The sequence below is a fragment of the Crinia signifera genome, chromosome 6 (assembly GCF_055691185.1).
Source record: "Crinia signifera chromosome 6, ASM5569118v1, whole genome shotgun sequence".
NCBI classification, from domain to species: domain Eukaryota; kingdom Metazoa; phylum Chordata; class Amphibia; order Anura; family Myobatrachidae; genus Crinia; species Crinia signifera.
In genome coordinates, this window is record NC_139222.1 from 272,409,305 (window position 1) to 272,429,076 (window position 19,772).

General features: G+C 45.6%; 1 protein-coding gene across 3 annotated transcripts in view; it reads left to right on the forward strand.

The window, feature by feature from the left end:
* Nucleotides 1-16,496, forward strand: part of SLIT1 (slit guidance ligand 1) — a 305,558-nt gene extending 289,062 nt beyond the window's left edge. For all 3 annotated transcript variants that reach the window (XM_083149614.1, XM_083149615.1, XM_083149613.1), the window contains 9 exons: nt 2,170-2,309; nt 2,654-2,747; nt 2,996-3,133; nt 4,090-4,327; nt 5,823-5,953; nt 6,680-6,834; nt 7,588-7,876; nt 9,601-9,812; nt 12,921-16,496. In XM_083149614.1, the coding sequence (XP_083005740.1) occupies nt 2,170-2,309; nt 2,654-2,747; nt 2,996-3,133; nt 4,090-4,327; nt 5,823-5,953; nt 6,680-6,834; nt 7,588-7,876; nt 9,601-9,812; nt 12,921-13,159 (1,636 nt within the window). In that variant the 3' untranslated portion in view covers nt 13,160-16,496. The remainder of the gene's footprint in view (nt 1-2,169; nt 2,310-2,653; nt 2,748-2,995; nt 3,134-4,089; nt 4,328-5,822; nt 5,954-6,679; nt 6,835-7,587; nt 7,877-9,600; nt 9,813-12,920) is intronic.
* Nucleotides 16,497-19,772: the final 3,276 nt, after the last annotated feature.

Genomic DNA, 19,772 nt, shown 5'->3' on the forward strand with positions numbered 1-19,772 from the left:
TACTGTAAATTGTAACAATCAAGTGTGGCAGTAAGGCGGGCTCGGAGGGCCACATTCGGCCCCTACTGTTGTAGAGTATGTGCCGTTGGCTGTCCTCCACTCTCCCCTACACCCACAGCCCCCCTGATAATGCAAATACATTGTTGTTAAGCACAAAAGGAAGATACACAGCTAATTATTTGGTTCCCTTGGTAAGATATGAATGTGCAAATTCATTTACATGACATTAGTGGGCCCTCGTACCATTTATAATATATAAAGGACAACCATATACCAAATATATCAAGAGCTTATATTCTGTTGCAAATCAAATCTTTTACAGTTTCAACTATATTACAATCCATGTTAGTAGTTGGGTGAAAGCACTGTATTGCACTGTGGCTTGGAGTTACTTTGGTTTCTCTGTAGGATAAGGGGGCTTTTATCTTCATGGGATAGTGAGGTGCCAAGAGGCAATGCTTGTATCCAACCTCTATTACTAGTCTGATGGAGGCCGCAGGGCAAATCCCCTTTCTGCCTCTTAGAGGAGTCCAGCTGTGACTTCTCAGATACAACAAGCTGCAGTGCCTATAAATTGGGTGGCCAAACCTGTCCTCAAGATCTACCAACATTTCATGTATCTCAGGACACCTGTGGATCTATGGTAGGAATGAATGCAGCAGGTTTGAAAATGTGACAGTTAGTAATGACTACAGCTGTACACCATCTAGGGAGACTGGGACATGTGATAGTTAGTTATGACTACACCTGTACACCAGCTAGGTGATCTGGTAAATGTAACAGTTAGTAATGACTACAGCTGTGCACCAGCTAGGTGGTCTGGGAAATGTGACAGTTAGTAATAACTACAGCTGTGTACCAACTAGGTGCTCTGGGAAATGTGACAGTTAGTAATGTCATCAACTGTGCACCAGCTAGGGAGTCTGGGAAATGTGACAGTCATGACTACAGCTGTGCACCAGGTAGGTGGTCTGGGAAATGTGACAGTAATGACTACAGCTGTGCACCAGCTAGGGAGTCTGGGAAATGTGACAATAATGACTACAGCTGTGCACCAGCTAGGGAGTATGTGAAATGTGACAGTTAGTAATGACTACAGATGTTTGACAGTTAGTAATGACTACAGTTGTGCACCAGCTAGGGTGTCTGGGAAATGTAACAGTTAGTAATGACTACAGCTGTGCACCAGCTAGGGAGTCTGGAAAATGTGATAGTTAGTAATGACTACAGCTGTGCACCAGCTAGGGAGTCTGGGAAATGTGACAGTTAGTAATGACTACAGATGTGTGACAGTTATTAATGACTACAGTTGTGTACCAGCTAGGAGTCTGGGAAATGTGACAGTTATTAATGACTACAGCTGTGCACCAGCTAGGGAGTCTGGAAAATGTGATAGTTAGTAATGACTACAGCTGTGCACCAGCTAGGGAGTCTGGGAAATGTGATAGTTGGTAATGACTACAGCTGTGCACCAGCTAGGGAGTCTGGGAAATGTGATAGTTGGTAATGACTACAGCTGTGCACCAGCTAGGGAGTCTGGGAAATGTGATAGTTGGTAATGACTACAGCTGTGCACCAGCTAGGGAGTCTGGGAAATGTGATAGTTGGTAATGACTACAGCTGTGCACCAGCTAGGGAGTCTGGGAAATGTGATAGTTGGTAATGACTACAGCTGTGCACCAGATAGGTTATTTAGAAAACGTGGACCGCTGGTCTCAAGGACCAGTTTGGCCACCCCCTGCTATAGATGGTTATTTTGGATTCTTGCTTTACACATGAACTGAGAACACTGATTGTAAAAAAAATGGATATATATTATACATGTAGCCATTCAGGAAAGAGCTCCTGCATATAAAGAGCAATACATCCTGGTCAGTGTTATTACAAAGCAACACAGCCTGTCTCCATAACATAGATGAGACACAGCACTTTGGACAGGGAAAAGCAATCTGATGACACTTACAGGGTTGCCTTTAGTGGACAACCATATCGATAATGTTAGCCAGCTTTCGTGACATCTAAATGCCAGAGGATGGATGCAATGCCTTGATTTACATTACCCAGGGTCAGTGCCCATTGTAAGCCACCCAGAGACTACACACGCGCTGCAGCTCATTGCTATAACTCCACCAGAGCTGTGACTAATGCTTGTAACTTCTGACCAATCAGATGCTCCTGCACCGAGGGATTTGAAGGTCCAACATGTGCTGTAAACAGAGACGAGTGCAAGTACGGCGACTGCGCCAATGGCGGCACCTGCGTAGATGGATTAAACACCTATACATGTCTGTGTTCAGCGCAATACACAGGTAATGATCCCTGGATATCGTACAGTACCAGGGCTACAGGTTGGCCGCAAGGCAATGCTGTTATGCATTTTCATGTTCTTTCATTAAATAAAACACCCCCCCCCCCCCCCCCCTGAAAAAAAAAACTACCAGCATAGTCAGGTACATGCATGCAACCAGTGACAGAGTTCCCGCAATTGTTATCCACTATCAGCTGAACCTTAGAGACAGTGCCTGAAGCTTTGCAGCATTTAGATATCCGTCATTGACGCCAAGGAAAAGTATTTTATGGACGGAGATATTTCTACTTTGTCAATTTGGTATTTCCTCACCTGACCCTGCTGTCTCCATCTCCTGTTCCACAGGAAAATACTGTGAGCAGCTGTTGGACTATTGCTCTGCAGAACTCAATCCTTGTCACCCGGACTCCCGATGTGTCACCACCGCAGAGGGCGCAAAGTAAGTTCCTTACCAGTTCTCCAGGCTGTACGCTGTCCGCAGAGGGACCCCCTACTGTATTAAGACCTAGGGAGGTTACTATGTTCCTAGTGCCTCAGTGCTGCCATTAGTGAGTTTGGAAGACTGAGTGTTGGACCATCTAACAGTACAGGCGCCACTACAATGTGATTTAATGTAAGTGTAGTTACCATATGGTGACTGATAGACAGTACAGTTGTAACACTGACGCTGTGCGTCTTGTCTCCTAGATGCGAATGCGCCCCAGGTTACGTAGGAGATAACTGCAGCCTCAATTATGACGACTGCAAGGACCACCGCTGCCAGAACAACGCCCGGTGCGTCGATGAGGTGAATGGGTACTCATGCCAGTGCACAGATGGCTACAGGTAAGAGGACACCATTTATCAATCCATCAGACGCAACACTGGTCTTTATTGTAGCACTGTGTCATCTAATAGAGAGTCATACTTCATTATATTGTAATACATAACAACCAATGAGATGTTTGCCTGTATTTCATAACAACCAATGAGATGTTTGCCTGTATTTCCTAGCCTGCAGAACAAATTGACTTTGAAAATCTTATTGGTTGATAAGGGTTGCCCTGTATTGGTATATAGGGCTGATACATTGTGATCCATTATGTTATGGTTAGAGTTACAGTGATCAGACATCACTGCTGCGTGTGTGGTCAGCGTACTGAGCCGTAGCGTTATAAAGAGACTTAGGGAAATTCTCCCGGCAGTGTTTACAGGACTATTCCTGTCCGGAATCCCATTGACTTCAATCCTCTTATCTTGTAATAAAGCTTAAAGTGGAGGAGAGATGGGCAAAGGGGAAAACTCGCAGTGTGATGTCACTCAGCGGTCACCAGACGTCTGTGCGGGCACTACGCTGTGTGTTACTAGCAGCATGGACGTTTAAAAGGCTCAACTACGGATTAAAGGGCGACCAAACCTACAGATGGTGATATAATAGCATCTGAGCTTAGCATCTCTGCAGTCACTCAGAACATTCACAGGTTGCTGGCTGCATCGTGCCTTATATTAGTTGAGGTTCAGAGGCAGTTCTCCAGCCAACTGCCATTTTTCAAACACATAACAGGAGCTGATTGGCTGGAACACCTATCATCCTACCCAACAAGTTTTAAAACTTGTGACTCAAAGCTTGATGAATTTATGCATTTGTGCACCTGCTGCCTGCACTCCTTGGAGAACAGGTTGCCATATTGGCAGCTTCCTTTGTCCCAGGGGGCAGCACAGGTGTGCCAATAATCATTTTTAAGTGGCTTTTATTGTATTGTATATATGTATTGTCCTCTCACCCACGTCTCCCCTCCCAGTGGCCAGCTCTGTGAAATGCCACCGCCGGCCTCTTCCCTGCCAAGCCCGTGTAAAATGGCCGATTGCCAGAACGGAGCTAACTGCATTGACCTGGGGAACAACGCGGTGTGCCAGTGCCTGCCAGGGTTTGGGGGTGCCAAGTGTGAGAAACTCCTGAGCGTGAATTTTGTGGACAGAGACACCTACCTACAGTTCACAGACCTACAGAACTGGCCTCGGGCTAACATCACACTTCAGGTAAGTGGAAAGCCGCTGTTCGCAAAACGCACAGTTCTAGAACCAAGTAATACGACGTTTGCTTAAAGCGCATTAAACTGTTGCCCATAGCAACCAATCAGAATTCATTCATTATCTTCTAGAAGGTGCTAAATAAATAAGTAAATTCTTATTGGTTGCTACAGGCAACATCCCATCTTCAATAAAACTCCCATCTTAGCAAATTTACCCCTAAGAGAGAGAAATAAAGCAGAAAGTGATAAAGTACTAACCAGTCAGCACCTGACTGTCACGTTACAGGTGGTGTTTGAAAAATTACAGTTAGGTCCCAGTTGGTGCTTTATCCCTCTCCACTTTTTCGCCATGGAAGGATTAGTAAGTAGACCTCTTAGTTACTTAATATTTTGGGGGTTATTCAATTATGTCCGGATTTTTCGGGTAGCCAAAAAAATCAGGACATGCCTATTGAATGCGTCCGTTTTCGGACGGCTTTTTATGCCGATGTAGTTTCGGCAGCATCCTCGGGAAATAGACGAAAAAAAGCTGCATTTTCCGACAGTGACAATTTTTCCGAGGGTCAAAAGCAGATTTTCCTATTGTCAGAAGAAATGGCACGAATTGAATACCCCCAATATTAAAAATGCAAAAATACAGGAACAGAGAACCTAATTGAGACCTGTTAACAAGAATGCAATTTTCTGCAGACGGACAAAATCATGCTGCACTGCAGGTGGGGCAGATGTAACATGTGCAGAGAGAGTTAGCCTTGCTAAGAGGCCCATAGAACAGGAAAGCTAAATTGGGGAACGTTGGGGGTCGCATAGATTATTGATGAGCAGTTGGATCATTTCCAGGGGGAAATTAAGGCAGTATGTACTAACCTACGGCGGTGCACTCCACCCCACACTTCACATTGATATTCATCACAAAGGACAGTTCCATCATAAGCTTCCCTTTCACTGGCGTAACTATAGCACCGCAGCCCCCACCACCGCGGGGGGGCACTGTGCATATGGGGGCGCCAGGGGGTTGCGGTGCTATAGTTACACCTCCCCCCAATCCCCCGCAGGCTTACCTATTTCACTGGTCCCGGCGGCTCCATTCTTCTGCTGAGGACCACCACAAAATGGCCGCCCCCATATAGCACACAGTTCTCTGAAACTGTATGGGGGTGGCCATTTTGTGGTGGTCCTCAGCAGAAGAACGGAGCCGCCGGGACCAGCGCGAAAGGTAAGGCTGCGGGGGATTGGGGGGGTTTGAATGGGCGGCGGGGGGCGCCCCCCCTAACGGCGTGGGGGCTCCCAAAACGTAGCTACGCCGCTGTTCCCTTTGCAAAGCCAGGACTGGTTTTCATTTAAAGATCCGCAATATGCTGCACAGTAAATGTATTCTTTTAAAGGTTGGTGGGATATGGGGGGGGGGGACAGTATTTTGGAAGCGTGCACATCCCACGTACATAGGAGTAACCTTGGAGGTTAATAGACGATGACGATCTGCCTGTTCCCACGACATCCAGGTCTCCACCGCTGAAGATAACGGGATCCTCTTATACAATGGTGACCACGACCACATGGCGGTAGAATTATATCAAGGCCACGTCAGAGTGAGCTATGATCCCGGCAGTTTCCCCAGCTCTGCCATCTACAGGTAATACAGACAGTTCCTATTCCTCTATTGTCCATTTGTTCCTGCTTCATTCTTTATGAATCATGACAATTACTTGTGTTACACTGCGTCCCACACCTGCACCATATCGCTGACACACTGGTCTTCGGGGGAACTCTCAGTGTGGTCTTAGTAGGTGTAAGGTATATTCCTCTTGTCTTTAATCCCCCCCACCCCCTCCCCCTTTTTACAAAAAGCCCAGCGTATTGAACGAGGACAAAGAGTTCCAAAAGTGGAAGTATCCAGTAACAGTCTGCAGCAACACCAGCACAGATGGTGGGAAGCCCATGGCTTGGTCCAGAACAATAGATACACATATATATATCATTCTAAATTCTTCTACAAAAACTAAATAAATATCATGCAGAAACATTGTAGGGTAGTTCGGTACTTAAGGGGTTATTCTGATTCAATCAGTCTCCCGCGTGTTCGAAATTCACAGGTCAACCAGAATAAGGGCCTTCGAGTATACATTTGGAATATGCAGATAAATTAGTATCGGATAAAGACCTATTTATTACAGATGTCTGTCTGGGACCATTGTTTAAATGGCTGGATCCGGGTGACTGGCAGATGGCATGCTGTGCAGTATGCCCGCACTACGGATGGTTAATTTGAATGGACCATTCTTAAAACCCTTTGGAGAGCAATTATTGTTTGAATGGAGGTATAATCAGGGTGTTTACATGACAACTTTGTCTTTTCCAGTGCAGAGACAATCAACGACGGACAGTTCCACACGGTAGAGTTGGTCACCTTTGACCAGATGGTTAATCTGTCCATTGACGGTGGCGCTCCCATGACCATGGACAATTTTGGGAAACATTACACCCTTAACAGCGAAGCCCCGTTATACGTAGGAGGTAAGAGTCAAAAACACACCGAGAAAATAATATAGGATTTCAAATAAAATACCGGGGGGGCTCGGAGGTAATAAGGCTACTTCTGGCCGTTCAGCTACAGGGGAACTACAAAAGCCAGGATGCATGTCACTCTGTTATATTAGTGTTTATTTATATGGCAGCACGGGGGAGAAATAGATCAACAAGCGCACAGTGGTACGGAACAAACGCAAAGTATAGTACAGAATGTGTAACCGGCATACTGCAACAGGAGGACAGGAGGAGAGAGGGCCCCGGATTGTGCCAGGTGGGATTTGTAGTTCACCAGAACAGTGATATTAAGGGCTGGTACTCAGGGGCATGGTCTGTGGGTTCTTGGCATGTTTTGCCTCCTGAACCGCTTGATAAAGGAACCTGAAGCTGCCAGGGTGGATTGGGAACCAAAATTGGCCCTTGACAAATTTGGAGAAGTAGCCTGACATGGGCATCAGCAGAAGTATAATATGCCCTGTAGCTATGGCAGCATTACTGGATGGCAGCATCACTGGATGGCAGAGTTCCTGTACTGCAGAGATGCAATAACAGAATGAATGGGCTCTATGCAGTGTAATGAGGGGCCACGTCACAGAACAATACAGGCTTTCATCCTGTTGCAGATCCATTTCATATGCCTTTTGCTATCTTGTATATATTCTTCATACCACAGGGGATATGTTGTATATGTGAGTGATGTGCATTATTAGTGTTAGTTATACTTTAATGTCTGTGTTTTAGGCATGCCGGTAGACGTCAACTCCGCCGCCTTCAGACTATGGCAGATTCTTAATGGGACCAGTTTTCACGGCTGTATCCGCAACCTCTACATAAACAATGAGCTCCAGGACTTTACGAAGACCCAGATGAAGCCCGGGGTTGTCCCGGGGTGCGAACCGTGCAGGAAGCTCTTCTGCCTTCATGGAATCTGTCAGCCCAACGCTGCCAACGGGCCGGTCTGTCATTGTGAGACAGGGTGGATGGGCCCACACTGTGACCAGCAGATCAATAACCCCTGCCTAGGACATAAGTACGTACACCATAAACACTGCGCTATGATAATGACAACAGAGGTGGATTCCATCCTTAACCTTATCATATGTCATTACTGAAGTATGATTTGGCATTTTACAGACTACTGCATATTACTCACCCATATACCGTTGCCTAGTAGATATTATGGGGGAAATCTGCTAAGATGGGATCATGTACACGCATGCTAGGTCAGTTTTTGTCAGGAGCCAATTAACCTACCAGTTTTTTGGGGGACTTTAAACACTGGAGTACCCGGAGGAAACCCACTCCAACATGGGGAGAATATACAAACACCATACAGTTAGAACCATGGCGGTAATCTAACTTATGATCTCAGTGTTGGAGACAGTAATGACAACCATTACACCGTCTGTGTTGCCCTAACTCCCGACTTCAATCTCAGGGGTGCTCTCATTTCATGTGTGTGTGTGTGTGTGGGGGGGGGGGGGTTGTCTAGTTTTCAAAAGGGTATGGTTTGTTGAACTACCTAATATATTATTCTTGTTATAAATATCATAAGCTTTTATTAAGCAAACCCTTTTGTGGTTTCGGAAAGGTGGGCTGATGCCACTGGTCATGTTTAGGAGATAAAAAGGTACTTATGCAATATCTGGGTTCCCGTTTTTCTTATGAGACCGCATCCCCTTGCGGGGCTCGCTGCGCTCGCCACGCTTCGGGCACGGTGGCTCGCTGCGCTCGCCACACTATATAAAATCAACTCCATGCGTAGTTGGATAGTAGGGGTATGAAAAAATGGGGTGCATTTAACATGGGAGCCCAGATAATACATAAGTACCGATAAAAAAAACAAAACTCTGCACATTTCCTGTTAGGTCACTTTCTTGGAGTTTGAATAATAGAAGAAAACAGCTTTTAGTTTGGGCAGATTGTCTCTCCGGTGTCAGGAGGAGTTAGAGCAGACCAATGATATTTTGCAAGGTGGCTGCATTAACAACTTACCGGTAATGATGTTGGACTGTGAGCATTAGGGACAGAGCTGGGTGAGAAGCTGCGGCAATGACAGGGATATTAACTGGAAATAGTAAGCTAGTTAATAATACAGTATATACAGCTTCCTGTATTCCCTGCCCAGTACTCGCCTCCCAGTTGGAGTTCAGCTTACAATAGGAGCAGAGACAGCAGCTCTGGAACCCTGCGAGTTGTTATGTTATCTGCGTGAGCATTGGAACCACAAAAGTTTGACACAGGGCAATGCCCCCCCTAAAACAGCTGTCACAGTGGTGGCTCTACAGAAGGGGCTGCAGCACAGTTGCAGAATTCAAATAGGGGAGAAACACTAACTGCCAGTGAGTCAGTTTGGAATGGCAGTTGGTGGCAGTGGGTGTGTCTCCCCTATTTGAATTATGACCTGTCCTGCAGCCCCGCCTCTGTAGCCTCCCCTGAGCCTGTGTATACTAACAGCGCTATGTATACTGTATGTAGCATTTCTAGAGTCACTACATACATTCACTAAGCCATGGAGAGCGAGAAACTACCAGGCAACCAAACCGTAAATGTCAGTTTTCAAACTAAACCGGTAAAATGTCAGTTGGGAGCTGATTGGCTGGTACTTTCTCTCTCCAAGGATTAGTAAGTAGAACGTGATTATCATCAGTGGCTGTTAGAACCCTTTGCGTGTTCTTGTGTTTCTGGTTCTAGGTAATTATGAGGATGTGATAACCCCAATCCCATGTTATAATGAGCCCTCTCTCTCTCCAGATGTGTACATGGGACCTGCATGCCCCTGGATTCTCTGACCTACAGTTGTCTGTGCCAAGATGGGTACAAGGGTGCCCTCTGCAACCAGCAAGGAGAACTCTATAACCCCTGCAAGAATCTGCAGTGCCAGCACGGGCGCTGTCAGATCTCAGACATTGGCGATGCGTTCTGTGAGTGTGACAACGGCTACGTGGGGGACGTCTGTGATCAGGGTGAGTAACGTCTTACAATGCTTACAAGGGTCATTACAGTCACCATAGACATTAATGTTAATTATTTCATACTAATTCCCTTATTAAAATATTGATCACGGTGCGGGGCCTGCAGTTTCCTTCTCCCCACAATGTCCAGAGCAGGGTTAGGTAACTTGTATCACTCCAACTGCTTTGGAACTACACATCCCAGCATGCCCTGCTACTGTTTTAGTATGTCATAACAGCAAAACTGCTGCAGGGAATGCTGGGGTGTGTAGTTCCAAAGCAGTTGGACTGATAAAAGTCTGCTTACTTCTGTATAAGAGAATGTGGAATGGGAAAGGCCTGAGTGTTGCAGGTCTGTGTATGCATCAAAAAGCAAATTGCATGCAAAAAACGTTATGCAAATCTACAGGGAGAATCCAGTGGCTTTCCTTGTTTACACATCAGTAGATATTTATTGAATTTCAATTGATAGAGAAAGGGTGAATTACCAGTATTGTACATTCATGTCAGTGGTCCATTAGTTTCCATGTACTGCACACCCCCACTGGATTGAATGGCCCATTGACCAGAATGGGTAAAATACAGCTGCTCTCTGGTGTAACCCTTCGCGGTAAGCACTACTAGACATTTACACCATGTGCTGCCACTGAGATGAATGTACGTTGTGAAGTGCAATGACCCACTCTGAACCCACTGAAATAGAACAAGCAGCTCCCGATACAAATGCATTATGAATACATAAGTATGACAGCAGGCCGCTGCGGAACAGGCATACAAAGGAATTCAGCTCTGGAGCATTTACATTCTTTGTATTTGCATAAAAACAAAAGTTTAATCACGAACAACTTGTGAAAACAGCGTTAGATATAAACCTGCAAATACCGGAAAATAGATGGATATAGTGAAGGTATTAAAATATTGTAATTTCCTTTTTTCTATGTATTAAATAGTGTAAAGAAAGGTTTAGGTTTATATTTTAATCTCAATGAATAAAGCATAAATATTCTCAGTATTATATTATATTAGTGGGGAGGCCATTAATGTGGCCTCCCCACGTATCCTGCTGCTGAACACGACCGATTAAGGATTACTCCACTCAGGTTGCATTCTCCGTCATGGTTAAGGGGCAGATGTATTAAACCTGGTGAAGTGATAAAGTGGAAGGTGATAACGCAGCAGCCAATCAGCTCCTAACTGTGAAGTTACAGACAGTGTAACCCATATTACCTGGCACAGTAGTACTGCTGTTCCCGGGCGTCGCTGAGGGCTGATATATATTACCTGAATCCTGGGTTTGGTGCATCACTCTTTGGGCCTTATTCTGATCGGTGCGTATATTCCCGCATGCGGACGGACCGCCGATGTTGATCGTCTGCGCATGTGCAGAGGTCACTCTGCGCATGTGCAGGCGATTTCGCCACACGGATTCTTTATACGCCGCACAGGGGGCGTAGAGGGGCGTGAGGGGCTACTTAGCCTCATTACCCTATGCATACGCCCCGCGTTTCATGGGCGTTCCCATGCAAACGCGGGGCGTATGCATGGTAATGAGGCCGTGACGCGTGGGTACGGGGCGGGCATCTGACATCGCCGGATGTCAGCTGCCCGCCCCCATACATGATTTCGCACGGACAAGTGTCCGTGTGGTCTTGTGTTGCGGGACCTGGTGGAGCGTGTGGCCCTGCATTCGATGTTCGGCGACCATCGAATGCAGGGGCTGCTCCCAAGACGGAGGAGGCGTATCCCCGTCCAATTTCATGCGGATCGCCACATATCCGCGTACGGACGGCAGGTGGCGATCCGTATGGAAGGCGGGGATTCGCCTGCACGGTTGCGGCCGCATATTCTGATCGGGCCGCACCGATCAGAATAAGGGCCTTTGTTATGTATAATGCATTATATCAGTGTCAGTTTTTACCTATGGGCTGCAGCTGCCCTAACCCCCCCCCCCAGGTAAAATCCGCCACTGTAGTGAAGCCAGATGCAGTCTGTGAGACTGCACTGGCTTCACTGTGACTGGCAGTGACTTCCTATTGGAAGTCCGACCTGCCAGTCACCAAGGCAGTCCCATCGGGAGGTGTTCCCTCCCTCCGGGACGCCTCTCTATGGGCTGCCGAGCGAAATCTGAAGATTGCGCATGCCCAGTACCTACAGTACATCGGTACCGCGCACGCACCAGTCTTGATGCCTGTCATCTGATACAGGTGCCAGGATCATGATTCCCTTGTATACGCTGTTGCGAAAGCAGCCCATAGAAGCTGGCCATGTACAGTACAGAAGTTTGTACTGCGCATGTCACCACAGCACAGGGACCAGGGGGAGCAGGGGTGGGGTGGGGGGTGATGTGCCTGCATCGCGGTACCACCACAGCGGCTGCAGCCAGCGGCAGCCTCCCTCCCCCCAAAAGCTACGAGCCGCCACTGATTATATTATTTGATTGTCTTAGAACACTTTTTAAATTGACTAGATACATTATACCGGGCATGGTTCCACATATATCTGCAGGCTGGTGTTGCTCTTATTAACAATGATAAATGCCATAGAACAATAGTAAATGGGAATCATTTCCTTCAGGAAACAATAGTATATGGGGTGGCTTTACATCGGGAGATGCAGCGTAACAATAATAGTACAGTAGTAAATGGTCCACTTACAGTACACATGCCAAACACAGTATATAACATGCACATGTTACTCATAAATAATAATCTTGTATTTATCAGCCAATAAAATAAAATGGAAGCAAAAAACTGAAAGTATTAACTAGAAATAGACACCTGTTGGCTTCTCCTTTAAAAGATCAAATTGGAATCCATCTTATTGCTGGGAGTCTATTTACAAATATCACTGTAACAAAGCATAGATCACCAGCAGCACCATGGCAATAGGATTAGCATAAGTGGGAGGGATTCATAATAATTCTGCCAATCAGAATATCAACACCTTCATCATTTGGAAGTTTGCAGCAGAGGACGGCAAGTGTTTCGCATTCTACACGGTGCAGGGCCATCCCACGCCCCCTCTAAGCGCCACCGTTTTCGATGCACTAGTTTCACAAATGTAGCATGTTCCTTCATTACCGTGTGTTACATAACAATACCACGTCTGTTTTTCTCTCAGAGTCGGAGTGCAGAGCCGAGCCCACCAGGGATTACCACCAAGTGCAAAGAGGATATGCCATTTGCCAAACCACGCGCATGGTGCCCAGCGTGGAGTGCCAAGGGTCCTGCCACAATCAGGGCTGCTGCACAGGGTTCCGCATGAAGCGCAGGAAGTACAACTTTGAGTGCAGCGACGGCTCCTCTTTTTTGGAAGACGTCGAAAAACCCAGCAAGTGCGGCTGCTCCCAGTGTATGTAGGATCGCGGCGGACTGAATTATTACTAGATCGTACCACACCGGACAAGCGAGAAGAAAAAGCGGACAATGCGTTGTGTAAAACCGGACTTGGCTTCCCTTTCAGATGTGTGAACATCTTATGTCTGTGGCATTCTAAAAACAAAATCTATATGTATAAACAGCACATACTACACGGAGAGAGACACACACACATGCTGACTGGTTGTATAGTGTTGTAATCTTTTGGAGCGGTATAGAGAAGGTATATATGTAGAGGGTAAGATGTGTAGATAGAGATTTTTAAAAAATAAAAAACCAAAAAACACAAAATGTATTTATACACAATGTGGATAGATTTACACGGAGAACGAAGAAAGCTTTATGTCTCTTTGTTTGGTAACCATTGTGACAGTATTGCCTTTTTTTATTATTGTTATTTTATGTTTGTATAGCACAGAATGCTCTACAGATATATACTCTCCCATTCTTTAACTTCTCCTAGGGCGAGAAAACCGTAAAAAGTAGTGGGGCATCAAATCGCTCCCATAAAGCACTTTCCTTTATCTGCGAAACGCGTGTAACGTGGGTTTCCTGAATTTATTTACACATTCGCACGGCAGAATTTACCATAGACGGCGGCAGCAGCAAACTGGTACGATCCTGCCTGAATGTTAATAGATCATTTCATTGGTTTTTGTATCATCATAAGGGTGGTTGTGCGCCAATTAGAGGAATCTTGAAACGCACTTGTCTCTGTGACGCCCTCGTAATCCATTACCCAGTATTGAATTCAATAACTGCTGTCCGGAATGCTGTAACTGTCTATTAGAACACTTTACCCTCATTTTCTCTGATAAAATCTTCTTCTCTACCCGTTTTTCCACCGTCAGTAAATGGGGAGGGGCTCAGCAGAACATTGCACACAACAATAAGGAACCACTGTAAATATAGGATGGTTTGAGGCATCTGACTGGTAATTGCAGTGAGCAGGAGATTTGTGACCCAGCTATTACAGCTGCAAGAGGTTAGACTATTGAATGAATAGATAATTATAAATAATCATCAGGTATTCACGGTGCCAATGCGTTTTTCTGAAATATTTGAGGTGGTAGAGGTGACAACCTCCAGCTGCAGTTCCTCTATGCCCTGCCCTGCCAACCTTTGTGGTTCTGTAGTGTAGTGGCGTGTTGTTTGTGGGGTACTACAAAGATTATATTTACCAACCAATACAGAATCATAGAGTTTGTTTAGTAAGATAAGAACCATCTAGTCTAGTATATGTACATGCACACACTCCCATTTTTGGGAGCCAATTAACCTAAAAGTATATTTTTGGAATGTGGGAGGAAACTGGAGTACCCATAGGAAACCCACGCAGACACAGTGAGAGCATACAAACCCCACACAGTTGGGGCGTGATAGGAGTAGAACCCATGACCTCAGTGCTGTGAGGACCGTTACACCGTCCGTGCTGCCGCATGCTATCTGTATTGCTATATCAACATCTAAAGAGGCCATGAACCTCATTTGAGTGCGGAATTGTTGTACCCCAGAGAAGGGGGCTGTTAGCACATTGTCCATGCATTTGAAGTCAGGCAAGGACATTTGTAAAAACCAGTCCACACAACAAAGCTACTGAGACCCATAGCCCATCATTACGCCCATAACAATCCGCAAGGAGGAGATTTGCTAAATACAACAGCATGTTTCAGCTATCGTTCTCCTCTGTAACAAAGCCCTGCGCTAAATCACAGACCTGTCCCTGAATGCTTCGTTATAGCTCATTAAAGTAATCAGAGTCATAGACTTTGCCCAGGCCTCTGACTGGTGGAGAGCCGTGCTGTGGAGAATGGGGACTGCAGTGGCCATGATTAGCATATTGACCGGCCTAATTAGCATGCTATTCGCTGGAGACACAGAGCTCCGGGAGGAGGGAAGTAACCCTGAGCATACTTACACTTGTTTAGGTCATAGAAAGCATCAGTCTGACATTACACCAAGCCGCTGTATCCCATACTTCAGATATGCTTTTTGTGTGACAGTGTATGGTATACGTAGCTCTGTGCTGTATTACTGGATCGCAGAACCTCATTATCACGGGACTCGGACAGTAGCTGAACTGCTAATGTACGTTGCTTATTTGCTCTTCATCTCTGGATGGTTCCATGGAAGATGGGAGCCTCATGCACTCTGATATTTTTACATGCATTTTCAAAGTTGATGGACACGGCCTCATAACCACCTGTGTTTAACCTGCTTTGTATTGCGTACCACTGCGGAGTCGGAGAGCCTGCAATATTCTCCTAAACACTAGTAAAAACACTTCTAAACTTCTCTACAGACAGAACCGCTAACCAGTACTTTTACATGGTTTCTGGAAGGCTGACAGACAATCTTTACATATAGTCGACATGGTCAAAGGGTCGACACATAAAAAGGTTGACTTGACCTTTTAACTTTTTAATAGGTTTTCTTTGTGATGTCCTTTTGAGGTCGATCTAGACATGGTCTACAAGCTATACCACGCCCCTGTTACTCAAGATTCCAGATGGCAATCATCCACAGCAAGAAAACACAAGACTGGAGATCACGGTACTGCGTTTCCGGGTCACTTTGCCTCTTCCGTCTGGCGCCTGTTACCCATTACTGACCAATGATATTCCAGGAGAGTGAACCTAGATGATATAGGTAGACTGATTCTGTTGTTGCTTATTGACTAACCTGTTATACAGGGAATTACATAATTATCTGCACCTCACTAGCATATGTTAATATATAATTTAGTGTGTTCCTGTCACAGTGGAGTCATTTACTGGCCTAACCTATTATCTAAGTCTATAGATTCATCAGGAAGTGCCTCGGTGATGTCACCCGGCGAATGTATAGGCTGCACAGTTCCCAGTCTTTTTAGATCTCCGTCTCCGCGGATCCACTTTAAACTAAAAAAGTCGTATTCTAGAGGGTGTCCTGATGTTGTTAGAGGCCGAACGACGTTCCCAACGGCTGGATGACATCTCGGTGGTTTCTGCTGTTAAGTGTTTTGCAAGTTATGTTTTTATGGTTTATGGTTTTCTTTTTTTACATTTTGGAAAAACAAAAAATCTGAAACATGTAAGTTTAGTGAATGAGGTCATTCTGCCATGCCAGTAGGTGGTGACACTATTAAACTTTTACTGGTGACGAACCACTCTATTGGACTTGTTGATGATTGTACGTAGCGAAATAATTTCAGAGGATGAAGCTGAAATGACAGAAATGCACAAAATGATCTGTTTAAAGATCAGAGCAGTCACACGGGAGGCCGTCCCCTGTATGGTCCCGATTGGGTACGATGAATAAACATGTTACACTACTTTAAGACTTTGTGAGATGTTCCCACATTTCGTTCAAGTGTTCTAGAAAAGCCATAGGTTCAAAATCACTGATTTAACCTGTTCTTCTGTGCTGACCGATATGTGTGCAAAAAAACCATTAAGGTGCCAGAGAAGTCCATGGTATATGGTGTGTGTGCATGTATATATATATATATATATATATACACTGTAGGTAGCTGTGTGACATCACTAGTGCCTAGTAACGTGTCTAGTGACTGGGGGATGCCTCAGTGATGTCACCAGCTCTTTGGCAGGTATTAGCTCCACCCACAAAATAACTGCCTCTTTATGTGTGTTCATGTGATCGATGCTCTACTGTATCTGCAGGACAACTAAGCACGTTGTGTATGATATTCCAACATTCATTCTAACCATGTTCTGTCTTGTTTCAAGATGACTCGGGCATGTTTTCATTAATAAATGGTATCAACGTGACACGTAATTTTGCTAAAATACATTTTCACTAGGTACTGTAGTATACACTATGCAAAAATATTCAGCTAGATGCCGAATTATTCACTGCGGGCATAGGCTTATTTATAATGGATGCAAGGTACGCGGGGCCCCACACCACACACTCTGCACCTATAGTATACTTACCCTTGTGCCTTGTCCCACCTCCAACGTCGTATCTTATAGTAACTCTAGCACTGTGACAGAGCCATTGGGGGGGGGGGGATTTGTGAGTGGTGCAAACATATGCATTGGGCCCCCATCCAAAACCCCAACCCAAGTTCATAATATGGCAGTGGGTGAAAGGAAGAAAGTGATAGGAAGGCAGTTAGTGACGGTGAGGCTATGGGTGACAATGAGAATTTGGCAGGAAGAGGTGGTGGGTAACCTGGAGATGGTGATGGGGAGAATCAGAATGTGACAGGGATGCAATGGGTGACAGAGTGGCAGTGGATAACTGGGAGAGTGTTGGAGAGGGTGATGGGAAAGCAATGGGTGACAGTAAGAAGGTGTCGTTTCTGAGGTTTGGGTTTGGCTTGGGCAGGTGTGTGAGGCTTGCGGGTGGAGAAAGCTTGATCCAGCTCCTACCCTTGGGATTGGGAGAGCATAGTGAGCAGAGTTGAGTGGACCTTTGGAGAATTGCTGGTGCTCTAGCAGAACTTGACTCTAACGGTCCCCATACACACAATTTGGACCTATTTTCCCTTACGCTCCCCAGGAGGGCTTTGAACGATTTGGAACTAGATGTGCTATTGATGTGCTATTTTTTACATGCGATTTGTCACATGTAAAATAACTCAAGGGGAAGTTCAAGGAAGATCGCATGTGATATACCGCAGGTGCTTAAAAAGCGCCCATGATGTGCTGCTGCTGATCCAATTCCTATAGATCATGCTGGCTGCATATATGAGCTAGAGGATCCAAAGCACACGGAACACGCATCTGATCCAACCACATGACAAGCACCTCCGATTTGGCCCGATTACACCAGATATACAGTATCAGCCCAATCCATTGGAATTGGCTGAAGTCAGACCTGTGTATGGTCACCTTTAAGTGTGACTGAAATAAAGAACTAACTGTATTTAATAGTAAAGTCTTTGCCTCTTTTCCAGCAGAGGCTGGAAGTAGGAACCGGCTGGGATTGCTGGAACTGATCTAAAGCAGAATAGTTATTCCCAACCTCTGTCCTCGAGTACCCCCAACAGTGCACTTTTTCCAAGTCACCCTATCAGATGCACAGGTGTGCTCATTCACTGACACATTTTAAAAGAGCCACAGGATCTTATTATTTCTCTTGCAATTCTGTGTGGAGACCTGAAACTGCTGGGATACTTGAGGACCGAGGTTGGGAACCACTACACTAGAGGCTGGGGTCCATCAAAATAGAAGACTAGAATAGAGAGTCAGCAACTCCTGTGGCAGGTTCTGGGTAGACAATGGAGACTTGAAGACCAGATTGGATTCAGTAGAGAAGCTGGACTGGATCCGGGACAGCAATTGGATTGACGTTGAAAACTTCTGGTACTGGGTTGATGACAGGAAAGAAATGATTATAGAGGCCGGACTGCAAATGAATGGGTACCGGACTGGAACAGTAGAGGTAACCAGGCTGGAACCAGAGAGGCAATAAGGTGTTAGAGTACTGAAACTTTGTAGTAATCATACTGGCCCTGGTAAGCAATGGAGTAGCAGAGACTTAGATATCCACACTGGAACTGGAGTAACCAAACTGCAACCGTGCTGACACCTGTCAAGGAGCTCAGAACAGAGCTGCATTCACCTAGGAAGCGGCAATGTTCTGGCAAATTGGAAGTGGCCTGGTTGTTCCCTTAATAGGTAATAATGCCTTATGATTGGTCACAGTGGTCAAACAAACAGTGACCGAAATGGTTTAAGACAGGTGATAGCTTCTAACATGTGCTGCACCCATGTCTGGGTTTTAGTGGGGGCTCTGGTGTGGAGGTAGCAGACCAGAAGGCTGGAGAAGTTGACCACAGAGTCTGTAATTATCACGTGGCTGAGGAGTGGCATGGACAGACCACAGCTTCCACCAGGAGTGATGCCCACATGTATGTACCAGTACAACTTGGAAACAGGGTGTGGACACACTGCGAACGGACCACAGTGCCAGCCTGGAGGGACACCACAATGGGGAGATGGTCAGTGATGGGGAGAGGTAGAAGGGCACAGGAAAAGGCATGGGGAGATAACGAGTAGAGAAAGAGAGAGGGTGACTAGAAGATTTGTAACAAGGAGAGGCGGAAGGTGACAGGGAGAGGTCAATTTCATGGTCAGATATTGAGGTGTGTAGGGTGACCAGATTTCTGCATCTAAAGGGCACATCAGCAGCTGAAATTCAATGTCAACTTATGGAGGTGTATTGTGATAAGGCCATGTCATGGAAACTGGTTTTAGTTGCTTTTATAACTGCAAGACATGTCCAACACAGCCAGCGTATGTGTGCTATAATGACTCAGTGTGACTTATTATAAAGTGTCCAGCTGCAGGCCCCGTAATTGCTGTGGGAACCCAGCGCAAGGAATTCATCTTTCATATGATCTGCATATTCACATAGACCCAACCTTACTGTTCTCATCCAAATTTGCACTCACCCTCCACTCCGCCTCTCTAAATGTAAAGAGGCGGGGCTCTAAATGTAAGGAGGCGGGGCTAAATCAGTCTAACTCTACAGAGTTCAAGATAATATATACAAATGCACAGAACATAAAAGCACTATTAGTACATGTGTAACTAGTCAGCGCTAAGTGTCCTTGTAGAACTATTTGACACCTCCAGGCTCCTGC